This window comes from Drosophila innubila (assembly GCF_004354385.1).
Source record: "Drosophila innubila isolate TH190305 chromosome 2R unlocalized genomic scaffold, UK_Dinn_1.0 1_C_2R, whole genome shotgun sequence".
NCBI classification, from domain to species: domain Eukaryota; kingdom Metazoa; phylum Arthropoda; class Insecta; order Diptera; family Drosophilidae; genus Drosophila; species Drosophila innubila.
In genome coordinates this window covers 17,905,155-17,922,941 of record NW_022995374.1, presented here as the reverse complement: position 1 = coordinate 17,922,941, position 17,787 = coordinate 17,905,155, and the positions used below count along the sequence as shown (strand labels likewise).

The 17,787-nt window shown below is 38.9% G+C and overlaps 3 protein-coding genes across 3 annotated transcripts; 2 read left to right on the top strand and 1 right to left on the bottom strand.

The window, feature by feature from the left end:
• Positions 1-563: 563 nt before the first annotated feature.
• LOC117783378 (kinesin-like protein unc-104) lies at positions 564-14,221 on the top strand. The gene is made up of 27 exons (XM_034620766.1): positions 564-693; positions 2,386-2,635; positions 3,884-4,038; positions 4,099-4,181; positions 4,246-4,670; positions 4,927-5,182; positions 5,265-5,267; positions 5,332-5,495; positions 5,674-5,813; positions 6,008-6,049; positions 6,650-6,766; positions 6,828-7,607; positions 7,756-7,922; positions 7,984-8,174; positions 9,486-9,895; positions 9,964-10,141; positions 10,210-10,300; positions 10,360-10,656; positions 10,722-11,084; positions 11,152-11,341; positions 11,440-11,832; positions 11,893-12,004; positions 13,229-13,255; positions 13,340-13,529; positions 13,606-13,742; positions 13,801-13,902; positions 13,961-14,221. The coding sequence occupies exons 3-27, from the start codon at positions 3,939-3,941 to the stop codon at positions 14,055-14,057; spliced, it is 5,055 nt and encodes a 1,684-aa protein (XP_034476657.1). The 5' UTR covers positions 564-693; positions 2,386-2,635; positions 3,884-3,938; the 3' UTR covers positions 14,058-14,221.
• LOC117783085 lies at positions 918-2,406 on the top strand. Its single transcript, XM_034620263.1, has 2 exons — positions 918-1,123; positions 2,386-2,406. Exons 1-2 carry the CDS (start codon positions 959-961, stop codon positions 2,404-2,406), a joined length of 186 nt encoding a protein of 61 aa, XP_034476154.1. The 5' UTR covers positions 918-958.
• LOC117783379 (accessory gland protein Acp62F-like) lies at positions 12,332-12,987 on the bottom strand. The gene has a single exon (XM_034620767.1). It carries the CDS (start codon positions 12,900-12,902, stop codon positions 12,615-12,617), a length of 288 nt encoding a protein of 95 aa, XP_034476658.1. The 5' UTR covers positions 12,903-12,987; the 3' UTR covers positions 12,332-12,614.
• Positions 14,222-17,787: the final 3,566 nt, after the last annotated feature.

The window sequence follows — 17,787 nt, the reverse complement described above, 5'->3', positions numbered from 1 at the left end:
AGTAGCTTTGTTACCTCCATTAGCCAACCTTCTTTTTGTCGCACATGTCGCCGATTTCAATGTCAAAGCAATTACAATGAAACTACCAGTCTCAAACATAAAAAGGCTCTTCCATCCATCCAACCAACCAACCATCCATAGAAACATCCATTCTGCGTCAGGCTGAGAAATCAATAGAAATTTCATTTTACGTCATCGGACTGCGAAACCGGCAGCGGCATAATAAGATTTCAGATGGTCCGTATATTAACTGCGACTGTAGGGACCCCAGGTACAGTGGCGTGCGTAATAAGTGTGCCAGTCTGATAGGCTGGCAACATAATGAATTTCATTATGTTCAACTTGTGACAGGCAATGCGTTTTGCTATTATTGCGCTGGCTCTTTATGAAATTTTTAGCATTGCTGTCATGCCAATGCGGCCCCAACCCCCCTTTGGGAAACAAAGCAAACCCAACCCCTAAACTGCCCAGAAAAGTATTGGCGCATGCGTTCCACTTGAGGGCTGCTCGTCGTCTCCTGCTGCGGATGGATTTTCTGTTAGGTCGGTAGCTCGATAGCTCGGTAGCTCGACAGCTCGACTCACTGCGTCGTCTAACCCCAACGAGTGCAGTTGATTCTTTCCAGAAACGCGCGCGTTTTGACCTGGCCCGTGTCTCGGTTGGCCATCGATTTTGTGCAGAAAATTTCAAAAGGTTGTCCGTGGCAAGAAAATTGTGCAAAAATTAACAATAACACAATAATAATATAAAATTGTCTTCAAATTGATATTCTACAAATAATAAACAATACTACAGGCAGTACCTGGCCAAAAGGAGTAAAGAAAGTTGAACTATGAATATGCTGTGTGAAAATTTTCGCTGTTATACATAAGAAAGCGTTATACATACAGTTAGATATACATAGAATATGTATGCATATCCAGCCTTTTATTACGACAAGTTACAGAAGGCAACGCGAATGTGCGCTTTTGGTTATTTATTGTTTTTCGCATTAGTGCTGACAACACTTTTGGTGCTTTCGATCATAGTTGCGACCTCATCGAAGAGATCTATGATGGATAATTTTATACTAGTTTTCAATTACACACAGAACGCTAAGGAGCAGCAACAAGACGACGAATTACTACAGGATGAGCAGCAGCAACAACAAGAACAACAACAAGAACAGCTACAACAACAGCATCAAATACTCTTTAAGCCAAAATTATTTTGAGTTATTGACGTTTTGTTGTATTTTACCCACCCATCAATTGGTAAATGCTTCAAAAATATGTCAACAAATATTTTGCAAAATTTCATCAATTCGCGGCAGAAACATTTCAAAATTCAAATGCCAATAAAAACCATTTCTCATTCTCTTTTTTTTTATATAATTTCATGAGCTATTTATTGTTTTTCATATGGTATAACAGTAGCCTCGAATATATTAAGCCTTGCAGCTGTGTAGAGTTTTTTTTGTGAGGTGTAGACTTGCTTGCCCATGGCGAAGGCAACATGGAAATTTATTAATAAAGGTCAAGACGACCCTGCCGAAGGATATGCTCAAGTGTAGTCAGTGTGTGTGTTGTGGCATGGACTTGGAATTTAATAGTCGTGGTGCTTAAAGTGCTCGAAACCATAAAAGCGCCACAACATGACGCACCGCAATAAAGAAGTGAAATGTGAAGGATTATGTTTGTTGTTGTATGTACGTGTCTGAAGGACCATGGGGGTAACAGACGTCTCAGGACTGGCAAAAGTTCAAGAGCTGACCATGTGAGGACTTAATTGATGAGGATGTGCGGTCAACATAAAACAAGGCTTCTTATTTTCTTAGAATTTCACAATGTTTAGTTAGTGAATAATAATTTTACTGTCGAGTTTTAGATTCTAGTTTTTTAAAATAACTTTTCTAGCTAGAGATACCAAATACGTGGGTTAAAATAGATAACTAGTATTTTCAGATCTATTTTGCAATTTATTTCTTCTTTTTTTATTTCAAGCACATTCAAATCGCGTCAGCAAACACATTAGCATATCAATTACAAACATTCCACAAATATTGTGCCAACGCTCTTACTCACTCTCACTGACTTTCACTCACTCTTTTCTCTCAATTTCCTTCTCTTTGTTGCGGCTGCGCAAAGTTGTATGTAGACTTTTCCCCAGGCTTTTCGCAGGCTGTTGCATTTTTGCTTTGACAGCTTCATCAAAAATATAAACAAAAGTCCTTTTATCGCCAAGTAAACAGAGAGCTGCAAAGAGAGAAAAATGATTGAGAGAGAGACATTGTGAAAGTAAGAGAGAGTATTTTTCACAGCTGCGCAGAACACATCAATTGTTCTTCTAGGCTAACTCATTGGAAGTGCTTTAAGTTTTCCCATATCCTGTGTCCCAATATTCTAGGACTCCATTGTGCGCGAGTAAAAGAATTTCCGTTGGTCGTGTGAAAAACTGTGCGGCATTAAGTACTAAAAATGTACGCTAAATAAAACGAAAAAAACCATTCATAACATTATAAAATTTGTAAAATTTCTATTATCATCGAAGCTAATTCGAAAATCAAAAAATTGCTCATAACATGATTACATCAAAGGACTTTTCTTAAGTGTTCTACGAGTTAAAAGCCATTATTTAATTGGCTTCTTAATACAAGGTAAAAATTGATTGACTAAAATGCATTTACATTTATTCTAATATATTTCGATTGCTGTTTCCTATGTTATAATTGGGTGTGAGGAGTCTTACATTTTTTTTTCCTCATTCGCTTTGTCTTTTCTGATGACTCATTCGAGTGCCTGACACTCGGCTGCGCTTTTATTGGAAGTGTGGATTGTGGAATTTTTTCTAGTATGTACTCACATGTGTGTGTGTGTGTGTGTGTGAGGGGAACCCCTCCTCAGCATAACTATAAGTCAGCAGGGTAGCAGGTTAAGCAAAACTATTTACATAAAGTTCTGCTTGTTAGAAAATGTACATGTTTTTCAAGTGATAGAAAATTCAATCTTAGTAACTTATGTTAACTCAATTTTCAATTTTCTAAGAACAGCTAAAGCATATTTTAAATTTTATATTAAGACAATTTTAACAAAGAAAATAATCGTAGATCAGTTAGAAAATATTTGTTTTTTTATAATAACAATATTTTGACAACGAAAAGAATATATATGCTACAATTTAAATATAACTTTCTTTTATAAAGTAAACTTACTATGTTTTGATCATATATTTACTCTGCGACAATATTAGCAATATGTGTGAAGTGTAATAGATTAAAAAACAACAAGCTGTCGTAATTTAAAAATTATTTTAAAGAAACTGCAAATTTCTAAAAGATAACACACTATTTATGTTAAAATAAATGAATAATATTCTTGTCTCCAAGTTATTAGTAACACAGTAAATAATAAAAATGTAAAAAATATATGTTTTTTAATTATAATATACAAAGATATTCTGGAAAACTCTTATATTATAGTTTCCAACAGTTAAAGTATTTGCTTTTTAAAATTAAATTCTATTTGACTCCGCAAAGTATGCAACAAAATTTATAGATCGATAATAACTATATTTATAAAAGGATATAATTGAGTCGAAACTACTGGAAACTACGAGTACTATTTGCCTTTACACCCAAGCAACTCCCATTGCTAGTTTCAACTTCTTTTGCCCACTGCAATCATATAAATTTGATGCAAGTCCCCGGCGATTTGCATGAGTCACAGTGCAAAAGCACAGATACACTCACACACTCACATGGCTGGGCCAATTATAAATTGGGATTGCTGTGTCTGTGTTTGTGTTTGTGTCTGTGGCATATTTATGAACCCCATGCCACAAATATCTCGCATATGGTTTTGGCAAAAAGTCTCAACACATTGTACTCTCCTCTTTTCCACTCCAGTTAACCGCAACCTAAGACAACCCAAGTCGGAGCCGAAGCCGGAGCCGGGGCCACGATGTCGTCGGTTAAGGTAGCGGTGCGGGTGCGCCCGTTCAACTCGCGGGAAATAGCACGGGAGTCCAAATGCATCATCGAGATGACCGGTGCCACAACGGGTAAGGAAACGAGTCCACGAAACGAGTTCAGTTTGGATTATTTCTAATTTCATTTTGTAGCCATTACCAATCCGAAAGTGCCACCCAACACAAGTGAATCCGTAAAACGCTTCAACTTTGATTATTCCTACTGGTCACATGATGTAAGTCTCAAAACCTCCGAAGAATTCTTTACAGAATTAACAGCTAATCCACGACAATTTACAGCCACACGATTCCGATTTTTCTACACAATCCATGGTCTACAAGGATATTGGTGAGGAGATGCTGCAGCATTCCTTCGATGGCTACAACGTGTGCATCTTTGCCTATGGCCAGACTGGCGCTGGCAAGTCATACACCATGATGGGCAGGCAGGAGGAGCAACAGGAGGGCATTATACCCATGATATGCAAGGATCTATTTCTACGCATTCAAGAAACCGAAACCGAAGATCTCAAATACTCGGTGGAGGTTTCCTATATGGAAATCTATTGTGAACGTGTCAGGGATCTCTTGAATCCCAAGAACAAGGGCAATTTGAGGGTGCGTGAGCATCCTCTTTTGGGACCCTATGTGGAGGATCTATCCAAGTTGGCTGTCACCGATTACCAGGACATTCACGATCTCATTGACGAGGGCAACAAGGCGCGGTAAGCGAAGTTAATTATTGAAAAATTATTTGGGAAAATAATTAGCACGAAAGAATTTAGAAAATTCCGAATTTATTCTGAAAATTTCATATCGATCGGATAAGAAACTCAGCAGATATTCAAGATATAAACTTAAGTGGAAGAAGCAGAGCTTGCGGCGAGTTTTTCTTGGGTATTTTGTAGTCGGACACTTTTGACTCTCATTTTTGTACTTGTTTATTTTAAATCTTTATTTATTATTTATTTATTAATCTAGTACTGTGGCCGCCACAAACATGAACGAGACAAGCTCCCGCTCCCATGCGGTCTTCACGATCTTTTTTACACAACGTCGCCACGATCTCATGACAGATTTGATAACCGAGAAGGTATCCAAGATTAGTCTAGTCGATTTGGCTGGCTCGGAGCGTGCGGACTCAACTGGAGCCAAAGGCACTCGCTTGAAGGAGGGCGCGAACATCAACAAGTCTCTTACTACACTGGGAAAGGTCATATCCGCTCTAGCGGAGGTTGTAAGTATACAGGGTATATGTTAGCGGTCATATTTATTATTAACAATATTGTATCTTTCCTTGATGCTTCACTAACTGCCAGTCTGTAAGTATTTCTAGGGAAAGACAGATCTTTTACTGACTTTAATTCTTCCTTAATTGATTTTCAGGCTTCAAAGAAGAAGAACGCTAAGAAGGCAGACTTTATACCGTATCGTGACTCGGCTTTGACCTGGTTACTACGTGAGAATCTTGGCGGTAACTCCAAGACAGCCATGATAGCTGCCATATCGCCAGCTGACATTAATTACGATGAAACACTAAGCACTTTACGGTATGTAACAAATCTATCTTTAGTTATTACATAAATCTACTTTTTTATTCCTTATTAAATGTATAATCATTTGTAATTTTTTTAAATTTAATCTTTATTCTTACTTACGAAATTGATTTAAAATCATGCTTTGGAAGGATCATCTTTAGTAATAATTATTTTATTTCTAATATTACAGCTATGCTGATCGTGCCAAGCAAATTGTCTGCAAGGCCGTTGTCAATGAGGATGCGAATGCCAAACTTATACGGGAGCTCAAGGAGGAAATACAGAAACTGCGGGACCTTCTCAAGGCCGAGGGCATTGAGGTGCAAGAAGGTAAGTTGAGGTTCTCTAGGCGCATGATCGTGTATAGAGATAGCCGCTAAGTTCAGATTCAGATCATTGACTTAAGCTAAAACGTAAGCCCAGAAATTACCCGCAACACTTGAACACAATGAAACAATAAGTTAGTCGTAGTCTAGTCTAAATAAATAGAGAGTAAATTCCACCCCAAAACTATTTCCATTTAGGACCCGATGGCAAAGTGGTGTGTGAGAAGCGCGATGCTAATAGTAAGTAAAGCCAAATACTCTCACAAAAAAACAAAAAAAAAAATAATAAAACGGCTTCACATGCAATGCAATTAAATGTAATCGTATACTCTACATATTATAGTGTATCTACGGTCTGTGTGTGTGTTTATAATTGTATCGCTTCTATAAACATAAATTCGCTTCAGGACAATTACAAACTACATATAATACTATATATATTCCAACATATGATAATCCATGTTCAAGTCCTATTTATGTTGCGTTTTATTGTAATTATAAAAGTGGGAGATTGGGTAGGGAGTAACTAATCCCTCTGTCTTCCACTGAATGTCTAGTTTTATTTGTGTTGCCAAATGTCAAACTCCTTGCAGTCCGCACTGCTTTTGGGCTGAAAGTGGACACGCCAGAGTTATTGCGATTTTCTGTACTCGTACTTGTTCCCAAGACTCACAAAAAATAAAATGAATTGGCAACGCTTTGTTCCACATTAATATCGATTATCAATTATCAATTATTATAATATCATACTCTTCTCAAACTTAATCTCAGCACGCTTATCACTGCGCTTTCCCTCCATTAAAAGTGCCCGCAATGCTAACTCATCTTATACTCTTGCAGAAGACGAGATTACCAAGTCATCGGTGATCAAATCACCGACCAAGGGTCGCAATCGCAATGGTTCCAGCACGGAAATGGCCGTGGATCAGCTGCAGGCTAGCGAGAAACTCATTGCAGGTAAATTCAAAGTTCTAGGATACATTTATTCTCACACTTAAGCGTTTCACACTCCACTTAGAACTCAATGAGACCTGGGAGGAGAAACTCAAGCGTACCGAGGAGATACGTGTGCAACGGGAGGCGGTCTTTGCCGAAATGGGCGTGGCCGTTAAGGAGGATGGCATCACAGTGGGCGTATTCTCACCAAAAAAGACGCCACATCTGGTTAATCTTAATGAGGATCCGAATTTGTCCGAGTGTCTGCTGTACTACATCAAGGATGGCCTAACACGTCTTGGCACCCACGAGGCCAATGTGCCACAGGACATCCAGCTGTCGGGATCGCACATATTGAAGGAGCATTGCACCTTTGAGAATCGTAATAGCACAGTCACCCTATTGCCTCACAAGGATGCCATCATCTTTATAAACGGACGTAAACTGGTCGAGCCCGAGGTGCTCAAGACTGGCTCTCGCGTCATTCTGGGCAAGAATCATGTGTTTCGCTTTACCAACCCGGAACAGGCACGCGAATTGCGTGAGAAGATCACCGAAAACGAGGCAGAGAATGAGGTGGAAAAAGACGACACCCAGCAAGTGGATTGGAACTTTGCCCAGTGCGAATTGCTGGAGAAACAAGGCATCGATCTGAAGGCGGAGATGAAGAAACGTCTCGACAATCTGGAGGAGCAATATAAACGTGAAAAGCAACAAGCCGATCAGCAGTTCGAGGAACAGCGCAAATCCTATGAGGCACGCATCGATGCACTACAGAAACAGGTGGAGGAGCAGTCCATGACCATGTCCATGTACAGCAGCTACTCACCCGAGGATTTCCATCAGGAGGAGGACGTTTACAGTAAGTGAAATTAATAGTGTTGTTCTAACTAAGTTGAAATTAAAAAATTTTCATTTTTAAATTCCATTCGAAAAGGGAATTTTGCTTGGAAATTACATTTTTTTACAACTTAATTCAAGATATATATTCTTCTTTTCTGTCATCATAGCCAATCCTATGTACGAGTCCTGTTGGACAGCACGCGAGGCAGGACTAGCTGCTTGGGCATTCCGCAAGTGGCGTTATCATCAGTTTACATCCCTTCGCGATGATCTCTGGGGCAATGCCATATTCCTCAAGGAGGCTAATGCCATTTCGGTCGAGCTGAAAAAGAAGGTAAGACATAGAGAATGTTGATTTTTATCTTTGCTAAGCCATTGTTTTATCCTCTTTTCAGGTACAATTCCAGTTTACCCTTTTGACCGACACCCTGTACTCTCCGTTACCTCCGGAGTTGGCCTCGAGCGTGGCACCTTTGCAGCCGGATGACGAGTATGGAGCACCACCAGTTTCCAAGACTCTGGTCGCTGTTGAGGTCACTGATACCAAGAACGGAGCCACACATTATTGGTCACTGGAAAAGCTACGGTATAAATTGATTTCCGAATTCGTAACTTGTTCACATTCATTATTCTCTGCACCTTTGTTTAAAGTTGATTCGATTTCGATTTTGGTATTATTGGTTTATCTATCGTTTCTGGTACGTGCATGGTGGTTGTAGTTCTTGAATTCTAGTTTATCATACAATATAAAAGCTATAGGACTGCTTAACTTGACATTTAAAGCCGCTCCAAAACGCTGGCGGCCTATTGCAAAGTTCACCGCCACCATTTACTTATCGTCCTTATTGTCTCATCGCCATATCAAAGCACTAGCTGTTTAGGCTTGAACAGATGCTGATTTTGTACTTTTTTGGTTCTCTTACAACCCAACCGAATCATGTCCTCAAATCCCCAATTTCCAATTACCAACAATTCCCAACATAAGCTATCGCCTCGAATTGATGCGGCAAGTGTATAATGTCGAGAGCCCGCCATCATCGATGTTATTCGATACGTCCAGCATTGAGACATGCGTTATTTATGGAATGAATCTGATCGAGATGCCACCACTTCCTCTGTCTATGCAGCATCAGTCTCAAATTCAGACTCAGACTCAGACTCAAACTCAAAGTCTGACTCCGACTCAGGCGAAGTTGGAGCTGCAGCCAGAGCTGATGTCGCGTCGGGATCGTCAGGCATCCCCATCGCGTTTGACATTGGCCAATCTGATACCTTCTAGGTTTGCTTTCTATTCGAGGTTTCATTTGTATGTATTCGTAGTGGCTTTCGTCATATTCTGCATGTAATTTTTTATTTTATTATTAGGCTAAGCTGATAAGTCAGTGGTCTTAGTAGGAAATCAAAACATTTTTCGAAAGAAATCTTCTCTAGATTATTTTCCTTTAACATATATTTGATTTACAAATAGTAAGATGTGTCAAGATACTCAAAACGGACATTTTTCCACAGAGAAACTCTTTATTTGAGTGAAATTTGTATCTGTTTAAGTTTGCTGATGCTTATACTCATGAAAGTTATTTATTTACTTTAAAATGTTGTTAAAATTTAACAGCAAGCCATATATTTTTTAAAAAAAGTTTGGTTTTTCTAGCTACCAATGACTTATCAGTTCACCCTCGTATTTATGTAGAGTAGTCAATCCTCTAGAGGCTTCTTCAAGATTAAATATCACGTACAATAATTAATTAGTTATCATTTGCAATTGATTACACTGTCGGCTCTTTGCTATGCTTGCTTTCTCTTCGCACTGCTCACTGTTAATTGTGCTTATCCTTGGAATATCCTTAATCCCTTTTTGTTTACCATATCTTACTTAACGTCCTCTTGAACATTGCAGACAACGCTTGGAGCTAATGCGAGAAATGTATCACAATGAGGCTGAGCTCAGTCCAACCTCGCCAGATTACAATGTGGAGAGCCTAACTGGAGGAGATCCGTTCTACGACCGCTTTCCATGGTTCCGCATGGTTGGTCGCTCCTTCATCTACCTGAGCAACTTGCTCTATCCCGTTCCCCTGGTCCACAAGGTGGCCATTGTTAATGAACGCGGCGATGTACGCGGATATCTTCGCATTGCCGTGCAGCCGGTGTTGGATGAGGAGTCCATTGATTTTAACAATGGCGTCAAACAGTCGGCTCGTCTGATCTTCAATGAGGACGATGCCAAACCCAAATACCGTGCCCTCAACGAGAAGGACGATGTGCAGCGCTATATTGATAATGGTGGATTAGACAGCAAGCTGGAGGGTAAGTTGAAATATTTCTTATTAATTATATTTTTTGGCACAACATTATAATCCTCGTCTTTTTTGTAGAACTTGAAGATGCCGACTCTGGTCGCGGTATTGATTCAAACTCGGCCTCTGAGTGCCAGGAGAACTCCGAGGAGCCGGGCGAACATTTGCAGGTGGGCAAGGAGTTCACCTTCCGAGTTACCGTGCTGCAGGCCACGGGCATTGGTGCCGAATATGCGGACATTTTCTGTCAGTTCAAGTGAGTTTAGAATTTCCAATTTTAAAATCTTTGATATATGACATAATCTAAACTGCCAAATTCTATAGTTTTTTGCATCGTCATGAGGAAGCTTTCTCCACGGAGCCGGTAAAGAATTCCGCATCTGGTGCTCCACTCGGCTTTTACCATGTGCAGAATGTTTGTATTATCCAAAATAAAATGTATATGTTTGCTTTAACATTTTCATTGTCCTGCAGATTACTGTGCCAGTGACAAAGTCATTTATTGAGTATTTGAAGACACAACCGATCATGTTCAAGATCTTTGGACACTATCAGACTCATCCACTGCACAAGGATGCCAAGCAGGAGTTCGTTTCTCGTCCACCACCAAGACGCATGCTGCCACCAAGCATACCCATTAGTCAGCCAGTGCGCAGTCCCAAATTTGGACCGCTGCCCTGTCCGCCATCCTCCACGGTCTTGGCGAAGCATGATGTGCTGGTGTGGTTCGAGATCTGTGAGCTGGCACCCAATGGAGAGTACGTGCCATCGGTAAGTTAATCAATTTATTTATTTACAAAGATCAATAGATCTAATTCAAATAAATGCAATTCTAGGTGGTCGAGCACAGCGATGATCTTCCCTGTCGTGGACTGTTTCTATTGCATCAGGGCATACAGCGACGTATTCGCATAACCATTGTACATGAGCCCACGCCGGAGGTGAAGTGGAAGGATATTAATGAGTTGGTCGTTGGACGCATACGCAATACACCCGAGTCCTCGGATGAGCAGGATGAAGATGCCTGTGTACTTTCGCTTGGCCTATTCCCCGGTGAGGTGTTGGAGGTGCCTGGCGATGATCGCTCATTCTATCGCTTTGAGGCCGCCTGGGACTCCAGTCTGCACAACTCGGCGCTCCTCAATCGTGTTTCGCAAGGCGGCGAGACCATTTACATTACACTAAGCGCCTATTTGGAGGTATGAATAGCACTTTAAGTAACATATTTACCAAATAAATAAATACCTTTCCGCTTCCCTTCATTAGCTGGAGAACTGCGCACGTCCTGCAATAGTTACCAAGGATCTGAGCATGGTCATCTATGGACGTGATGCACGCACTGGTCCACGTTCGTTGAAGCATCTGTTCTCTGGACAATATCGCAATCCGGAGGCCAATCGACTCTCGGGCGTCTATGAGTTGTCGCTGCGCAGAGCATCCGAAGCAGGTAGTCCAGGTAGCAATTCTCATTGTAGTTGTACACGTACTTTGCCTGTCCTCAAGTCAATGAATCGTCCACTGATCTCGTCTCTGATCTTTATGATTTATCCACAGGTGTACAGCGTCGTCAGCGTCGCGTTTTGGACACCAGCTCCACATATGTGCGTGGCGAGGAGAATCTACATGGTTGGCGACCACGAGGCGACTCACTGATCTTCGATCATCAGTGGGAACTGGAGAAACTGACACGTCTCGAGGAAGTTGGACGTATGCGTCATCTGCTGCTGCTCCGTGAACGTCTCGGCATGGACACCAATCCCAATCCGACCACCAAAACTGAGAAGGATGTGTGCAATCTGGCGGCACGAGCAGCTACCTCGCCAGTCCACATGGTCATACCGCAGTCGCCGCAAACTCCTGTCAAGGATCCACAACAGATGTTGCCCGACCGCGAGTACAATCAACGGGAGCAGGAACTCATGCTCAAGTGCTTGAAATTGGTGCAAGGTGAGTTTTAATCAGCAAAAAACATTAACTACCTTTAGCTTAATCAACTATATTTTATAGGTCGCTATAACAAAGTCGAATCGAATGATACACAGACCCAGTCAGATGTATCTCCCAGCGATGAGGGCTGTGCCGACATGACCGTTAGCTGCGTCTCTAGCAACTCCATGGAGTAAGTACTTGCTCGATGTCTTATATCGCATGCCATATCCATTTCCATCTCGGCTTATTTGGTTTATTAAAACACAACAAATTGGCACACCACCCAGACACACCCTCATCCACACTTATTCATATTGTGGCAGGCGAAATAGAAAATGCCAGAGATTCTTGTTAATATTATTGACAACTGACAAGTGTTTTAAAAATAGTTTCTATCGCATTTAAATGACTAAATATACAGGTTGCCCTTTTTTAATGGAAAAATTTCACTACATTGTAGAGTGAATAATTATGCAAATTTCCAACTTGTAGACAGATAGAAATGTACAACAGCTGAAACTTTCGATTATACATTTATTCAAGTTTCCAAATAATAAATATTATTATTTATATAATATTATAAATTACCTGAGAACTACTCTAGAATTCTCTAATTTTACCCTCTAAAATTACTGTCTCAAATGACTATAAAAAAATGAGCTCTGCTTTAACAGAGCTCCAATTACAGCTGAGCTCCTAGAGATGATAGACCCTTGCCCCAACTATGATATACATATATTCAGATATAGGTATATTAGTTGTGAGTTTCGGATAAATGTATGTGCATATGATTGTGTTTCTCACTGGAAAACGCGATGTATCTGCACCAGCTTCTGTTGCACATCTGTGGGGCACTCGCTGCGCAGGATGCACTCCAGCAGGATCTCACTAAAGACGTAGCCGGTGCGGCAAATGCAGGGTACGCCACAGTGGGGCAAACAGTTGAGGGATTTGTAGGCGCAAGTCTCGGGGCAAACTCCGCCGCAGATTACAGTTGTGGCATTGGGACCACAGAAGCCGGGAAACGGATTCCATATGAAGTTCTTGCGTTCCGAGTCCGGATTGGTGTAATGATGCAGCACCTCCATGCCGTCCACGGCAAATAGGGTGTAAAAAAGCCACAACAATAACAACAGTAGCAGCGGCAGTGGCAACTGCAATTGTTGCAACAAACGAAACATTTCGCGTTCCAATTGCAACTGAATCGAGCTCAAGTTGTGAGAGACTTAATGAACAGCTGAAGTTACTGTTGCTTTATTGTTGTTGTTGTTGTTGAGAGAGCACTCACTCATAAATTAACTCATTCGTCAAAACTAATACTCAATCATAATTTCTGCTCAAACTCCAAGCGAGACTCAAAAAACAATTTCGAAAATTATTCTTTTCCTTTGTGTTTGTTTTTTTACACAATTAGAAACAACAAATTTGTAATTCGACACAGGTAATTTTCCTTTCTATACAACAAAGAAATGTCCACATAAACTAAATGGAACTGTCACTAACTCTTTGTAATTGTAATTCACAGATTATGCTCACCAGATCGCGCTGATGCCCCCAATGGTTGGGAGGCACCTGCTCCAGCCACGCAACCGGCGCTGCCTTTGCGCTTATATGTCCCAGAGCTGGAGGAGATTCGCGTTAGTCCCGTGGTGGCACGTAAGGGTCTCTTGAATGTCCTAGAACACGGCGGCTCCGGCTGGAAGAAGCGCTGGGTGGTAAGTAAACAAGTTTATTTAATTTACATTTAAACATTTTACTTAAATATCTGTAATGTTTTTTAAATTCCCTCAGATTGTGCGTCGTCCTTATGTCTTTATCTATCGCTCGGAGAAGGATCCCGTTGAGCGCGCTGTTTTGAATCTGGCCACAGCTCATGTGGAATGCAGCGAGGATCAGGCAGCCATGGTTAAGATACCCAACACTTTCAGGTGAGCTGGGAATAAAGTTGAGAATGGTATTTAATGAATAACCGTTGAATTTATTTAGTGTGGTGACCAAACATCGAGGCTACCTGCTGCAAACTCTTGGCGATAAAGAGGTGCATGATTGGCTCTATGCTATCAATCCACTGCTGGCCGGTCAGATCAGGTAAGTTAAATGATCTATCAGTTAGTTTTTATAACTAATTTTATTACTTTTAAAAAAGATCCCGCCTGGCGCGTCGCACTTTGGAGCCGGCCTCGCAGACAGCCTCACAGATTCAGGCCAGCAGCGCGGTGAATCCAAACAGCGCGAATAAATGAGATACAATTACGATGGAATCCGTTTTGGTTTACTGAAACACAGGCTATGGCTGGCTGCAGCGACTGGGAATGGCCAGGCGACTGATGCGCCGGCAGCTAAATGATATATAGCGGCAGGATTCCATCACCTAATGATGTTTGGTTAAAGAACGAACAAAAGAAAAACAAAACGAAACAAAACTAAACAAACAAATTAAAACATAACAAAAGAAATCCCAAAAAATGCAAAGCGTACGTAATAATTAAGTAGTGCAACATGATTATCGAGTACTCGTATTGTAATTTGATTGTAATTTACTTTTGATGTCTTCAATTTTTGTCAGACAGTCTAAAAGTAGGCAATGAAAAGATGCCGCAAAATTTGTGGCAAACTTTCAGATGCTAACGCAAAACACGGTCTGGCTTATACCAATTGGTATTACGATTAATTACCATTATATCAGATCATATTACTGACAGAGCATATTTTTTGTAAATAGCTTACGTTTCCGAATTGTATAAATATTGTCATTAGTTAAATAATTAATTTTGACGAACAAATAATTTATTTTCCACGTGATATTATGTTGAATACTAGTTACATTCTTATTACTTATGTTAAACAAACAATGAAAGGACAAAACACAAACACACATACAAATATATGCATTTTAAAGGATCAACTTAAACAAACATATATATTTCTATATAAATACATATATTAATACACAAACATACATATATATGAACAATATTGTATAAAACCAATATATATATTTGCTGTTTATACACAAATTTTCAACAATCTACGATGTATTGTTTATTTAGTAACAAAAACAAAACAAAGCAGTCAAGCAAAGACATATGAAAATGCAATTACATATACATATGCAAAGACATATAGATATATATGTGTGTTAACGAAAGACCGTACAGTATATAGGATGTAGTGAGATGAGATGAGATAGAAGATGAGGTTTAAAGTAAGCGTAAGCTCAGCAGAATTGCGAAAAAAACACGATTACGATTACGATTAATTTGTTAAAGAAACTTTAGAAATACTTAATATTCTATATGTATGCAACAACAACAAAGCCACTAAAAAGTTATAAACAATGTAAATGGCACTGCAATATACAAATATAAAAAAAAAAAAAAAGAAAATGAAAATTATAAAAGTAATTGAAATGAACGAAGAACGCTTTAAACGCTGCATATAGTCAAAAGTCAATCAAAAGTTTTGGCTGCTTAGAAGCTTATCAATTTGTTTTCCCTCTCCCCACTTTCTCTATCAATGTATGTAATTGTCGTTATGCTTTTCTCGATTACGATTTCAATTTCGTATTCAAAAGAACCACCTGCAAAATGCTTAAAGCGAAGAAAATATTAATAAAAGTAGTATTCATAATAATTCTAATCGAAATTGCAAAGGCCACCTGTAAATTTCTAAGAATCTTCAAAATATGCAATGCGCTTAGAATGCAATATACCTATTTTTCGCAATACTATTATCAGATCCCAGAGCTATTTACTACCTTTTAACAAAAATCTCTTGATTTAAATTTGCATTTGCTTCGAACAAGGCACGAGCTTAAGCCGGGAAGGACGGCGGGCAAAATATATAAATACATATATGTATATTGCTGTGGGGCCAGGACAATGGGATCACTTATTCCGAGTGATAAGTGTGTTCCCAAATTGTTATATGAGCTCGCTTTCGTTTGTTTCCGTCGATGGAAACAGTTAACAGTACGTTAAGCGGACGGGATCGGGTCGAGTTTAAGTTTGTAGCGAAATGTAAACATTTGTTGAACTATTATTAATAATTATTTCGAATTGTAACATATTAGAGAATTGTAATTACAATAATCATACCTATACTTACTTACCATTACTATGCGCTGATTTATGTAATACTTTAAATGATATGCACATTCAGTAATTGCAAATGCAAAAAAACAGCAGCAGATGGCGAGCTAAATCTATTAGCAAAAATGAGCAACACTCCACTTAAACTGCATATTCGAGTATAGTACATACTCGTACAGTACATTTGAAATTCAATATAAAAATATATATAAACATAAAACGATATTATATATATAAATTAAAACTCGGGTACGTAAACAGCATAAAAATGGGGCAAAGCAATGCTAGGGATAACGTTCAACGGATTCGGTTTATTATTGTGGAGACGTACACCCAAGGAAAGCGGCAAGCAAAATAAATTCTATGCTATCTGTATGTATAATCCAAACAAAAATGATATATGCCAGAGCGTATCACTATTAAAGAATTATAAATTAAAACGGCTTTAAAGAAAAACTGTAATCTAAAGATCTTTCATTGAGTTACGGGAGTGAATAATGGGTTGAATTTTTATTTATTTATTAATGGTGCATGTAATCATAAATAATTCCAAAGTGAATGGATTATTTTAATGGTCGCATTCTATTAAGTTTATCTGTAGTTCTCATCAGATTCAATTTATTTTTATCTTTTTATTAAAACTATTCGTTGTTAAAGAACTCATCTTAAAGTTGAGTCAAATAATTCTTGACGTAAAGCGACTCCCTCAAGAGTCAACTAATAAAGTTACTTTGGAAACTTTGTCCCACGCTGCGTATGCGTTATGTAAATTACAAGAAAGTTGTGCGCTAAGTCTACCGCTCAGTCGATTCCACGAACAATGTCAAGTCAGATGCAAATCGCGGATTGTATACTTGTACTTGCAACATGCCACAGGGATAAGATGCAACTAGATGCAAATGAATTTCAAAGGGAAATCTTTGTTAAGCAGCGGGACAAATTCACTTGACGCTTGCAGAGAATTTCTTTAACTATGCAGCTGAGCTGTTGTAATTAGGCAACTTGTCATTGCCATTTGGTATTTGGCATTTGGCATTTCCAGTTACTACCTGCTGCCTGTGTGCTGACCATCATCGCTTGCGCCTTTTTTATGGCCTTTTGTTGGCATCGCACAAATGAATAATTCAAAAGTCGACAGTCAGAAGTCGCCAGTAAAATCCGCTTTTAACTCTTAGTCGACGTCTCAGTTGGCTATCAGTTTTGGTCTCGCTTTGCAGTTTGCAGTTGTTATACCCTTTATCAGTCGGTTGTTAAAATTATATACGAAATTTGTAACACATTTTAATTATACATTTGGATTTTTATCCGATTATATTGATAACTTTTATTATTTTAAACGATTGGAATTTTTATACAACACATCTTTATTTCTTAAAAATATTTGTCAAATATTTAATTGCCAAAAAGTTATTGGTATATTTTCTATGCATAACTTATGATTATGATTTAGTAATTAGAATGGAAATCTTGCTATTGTTTCAAAAATTTTATTATTTAAATAAAACTTAGAGCTGAAAATCGTTTTGTCAAATATAATTGTAAAATAAAAGCTTATACTATTATATTTTGCGGATATCCCATCCAAATATAGATTATCTGCGACTTTTTTAGTCTCCACATAATTTTTTTTAGGTTTTTTAAGTAAATTATAAAATTATAGGATTAGGAACAATTAGAAAGGGTATCTAATCTTTGGTAATCCTAGAATAACAAATATTTTCCGACTTATTGTTGTTGTTGTTGCTGTTGCAGCATTGTCACTGGCTCCGATTGAGGTCAGTGAAATCAAATCTCTTGGACGTTCGCAACTTGTTAGCACTTTTAAGAACTGGCAGGCGAATAAGCAACTGTTTAGTTGTTGTAAATCTTATTGTTGTTGTAC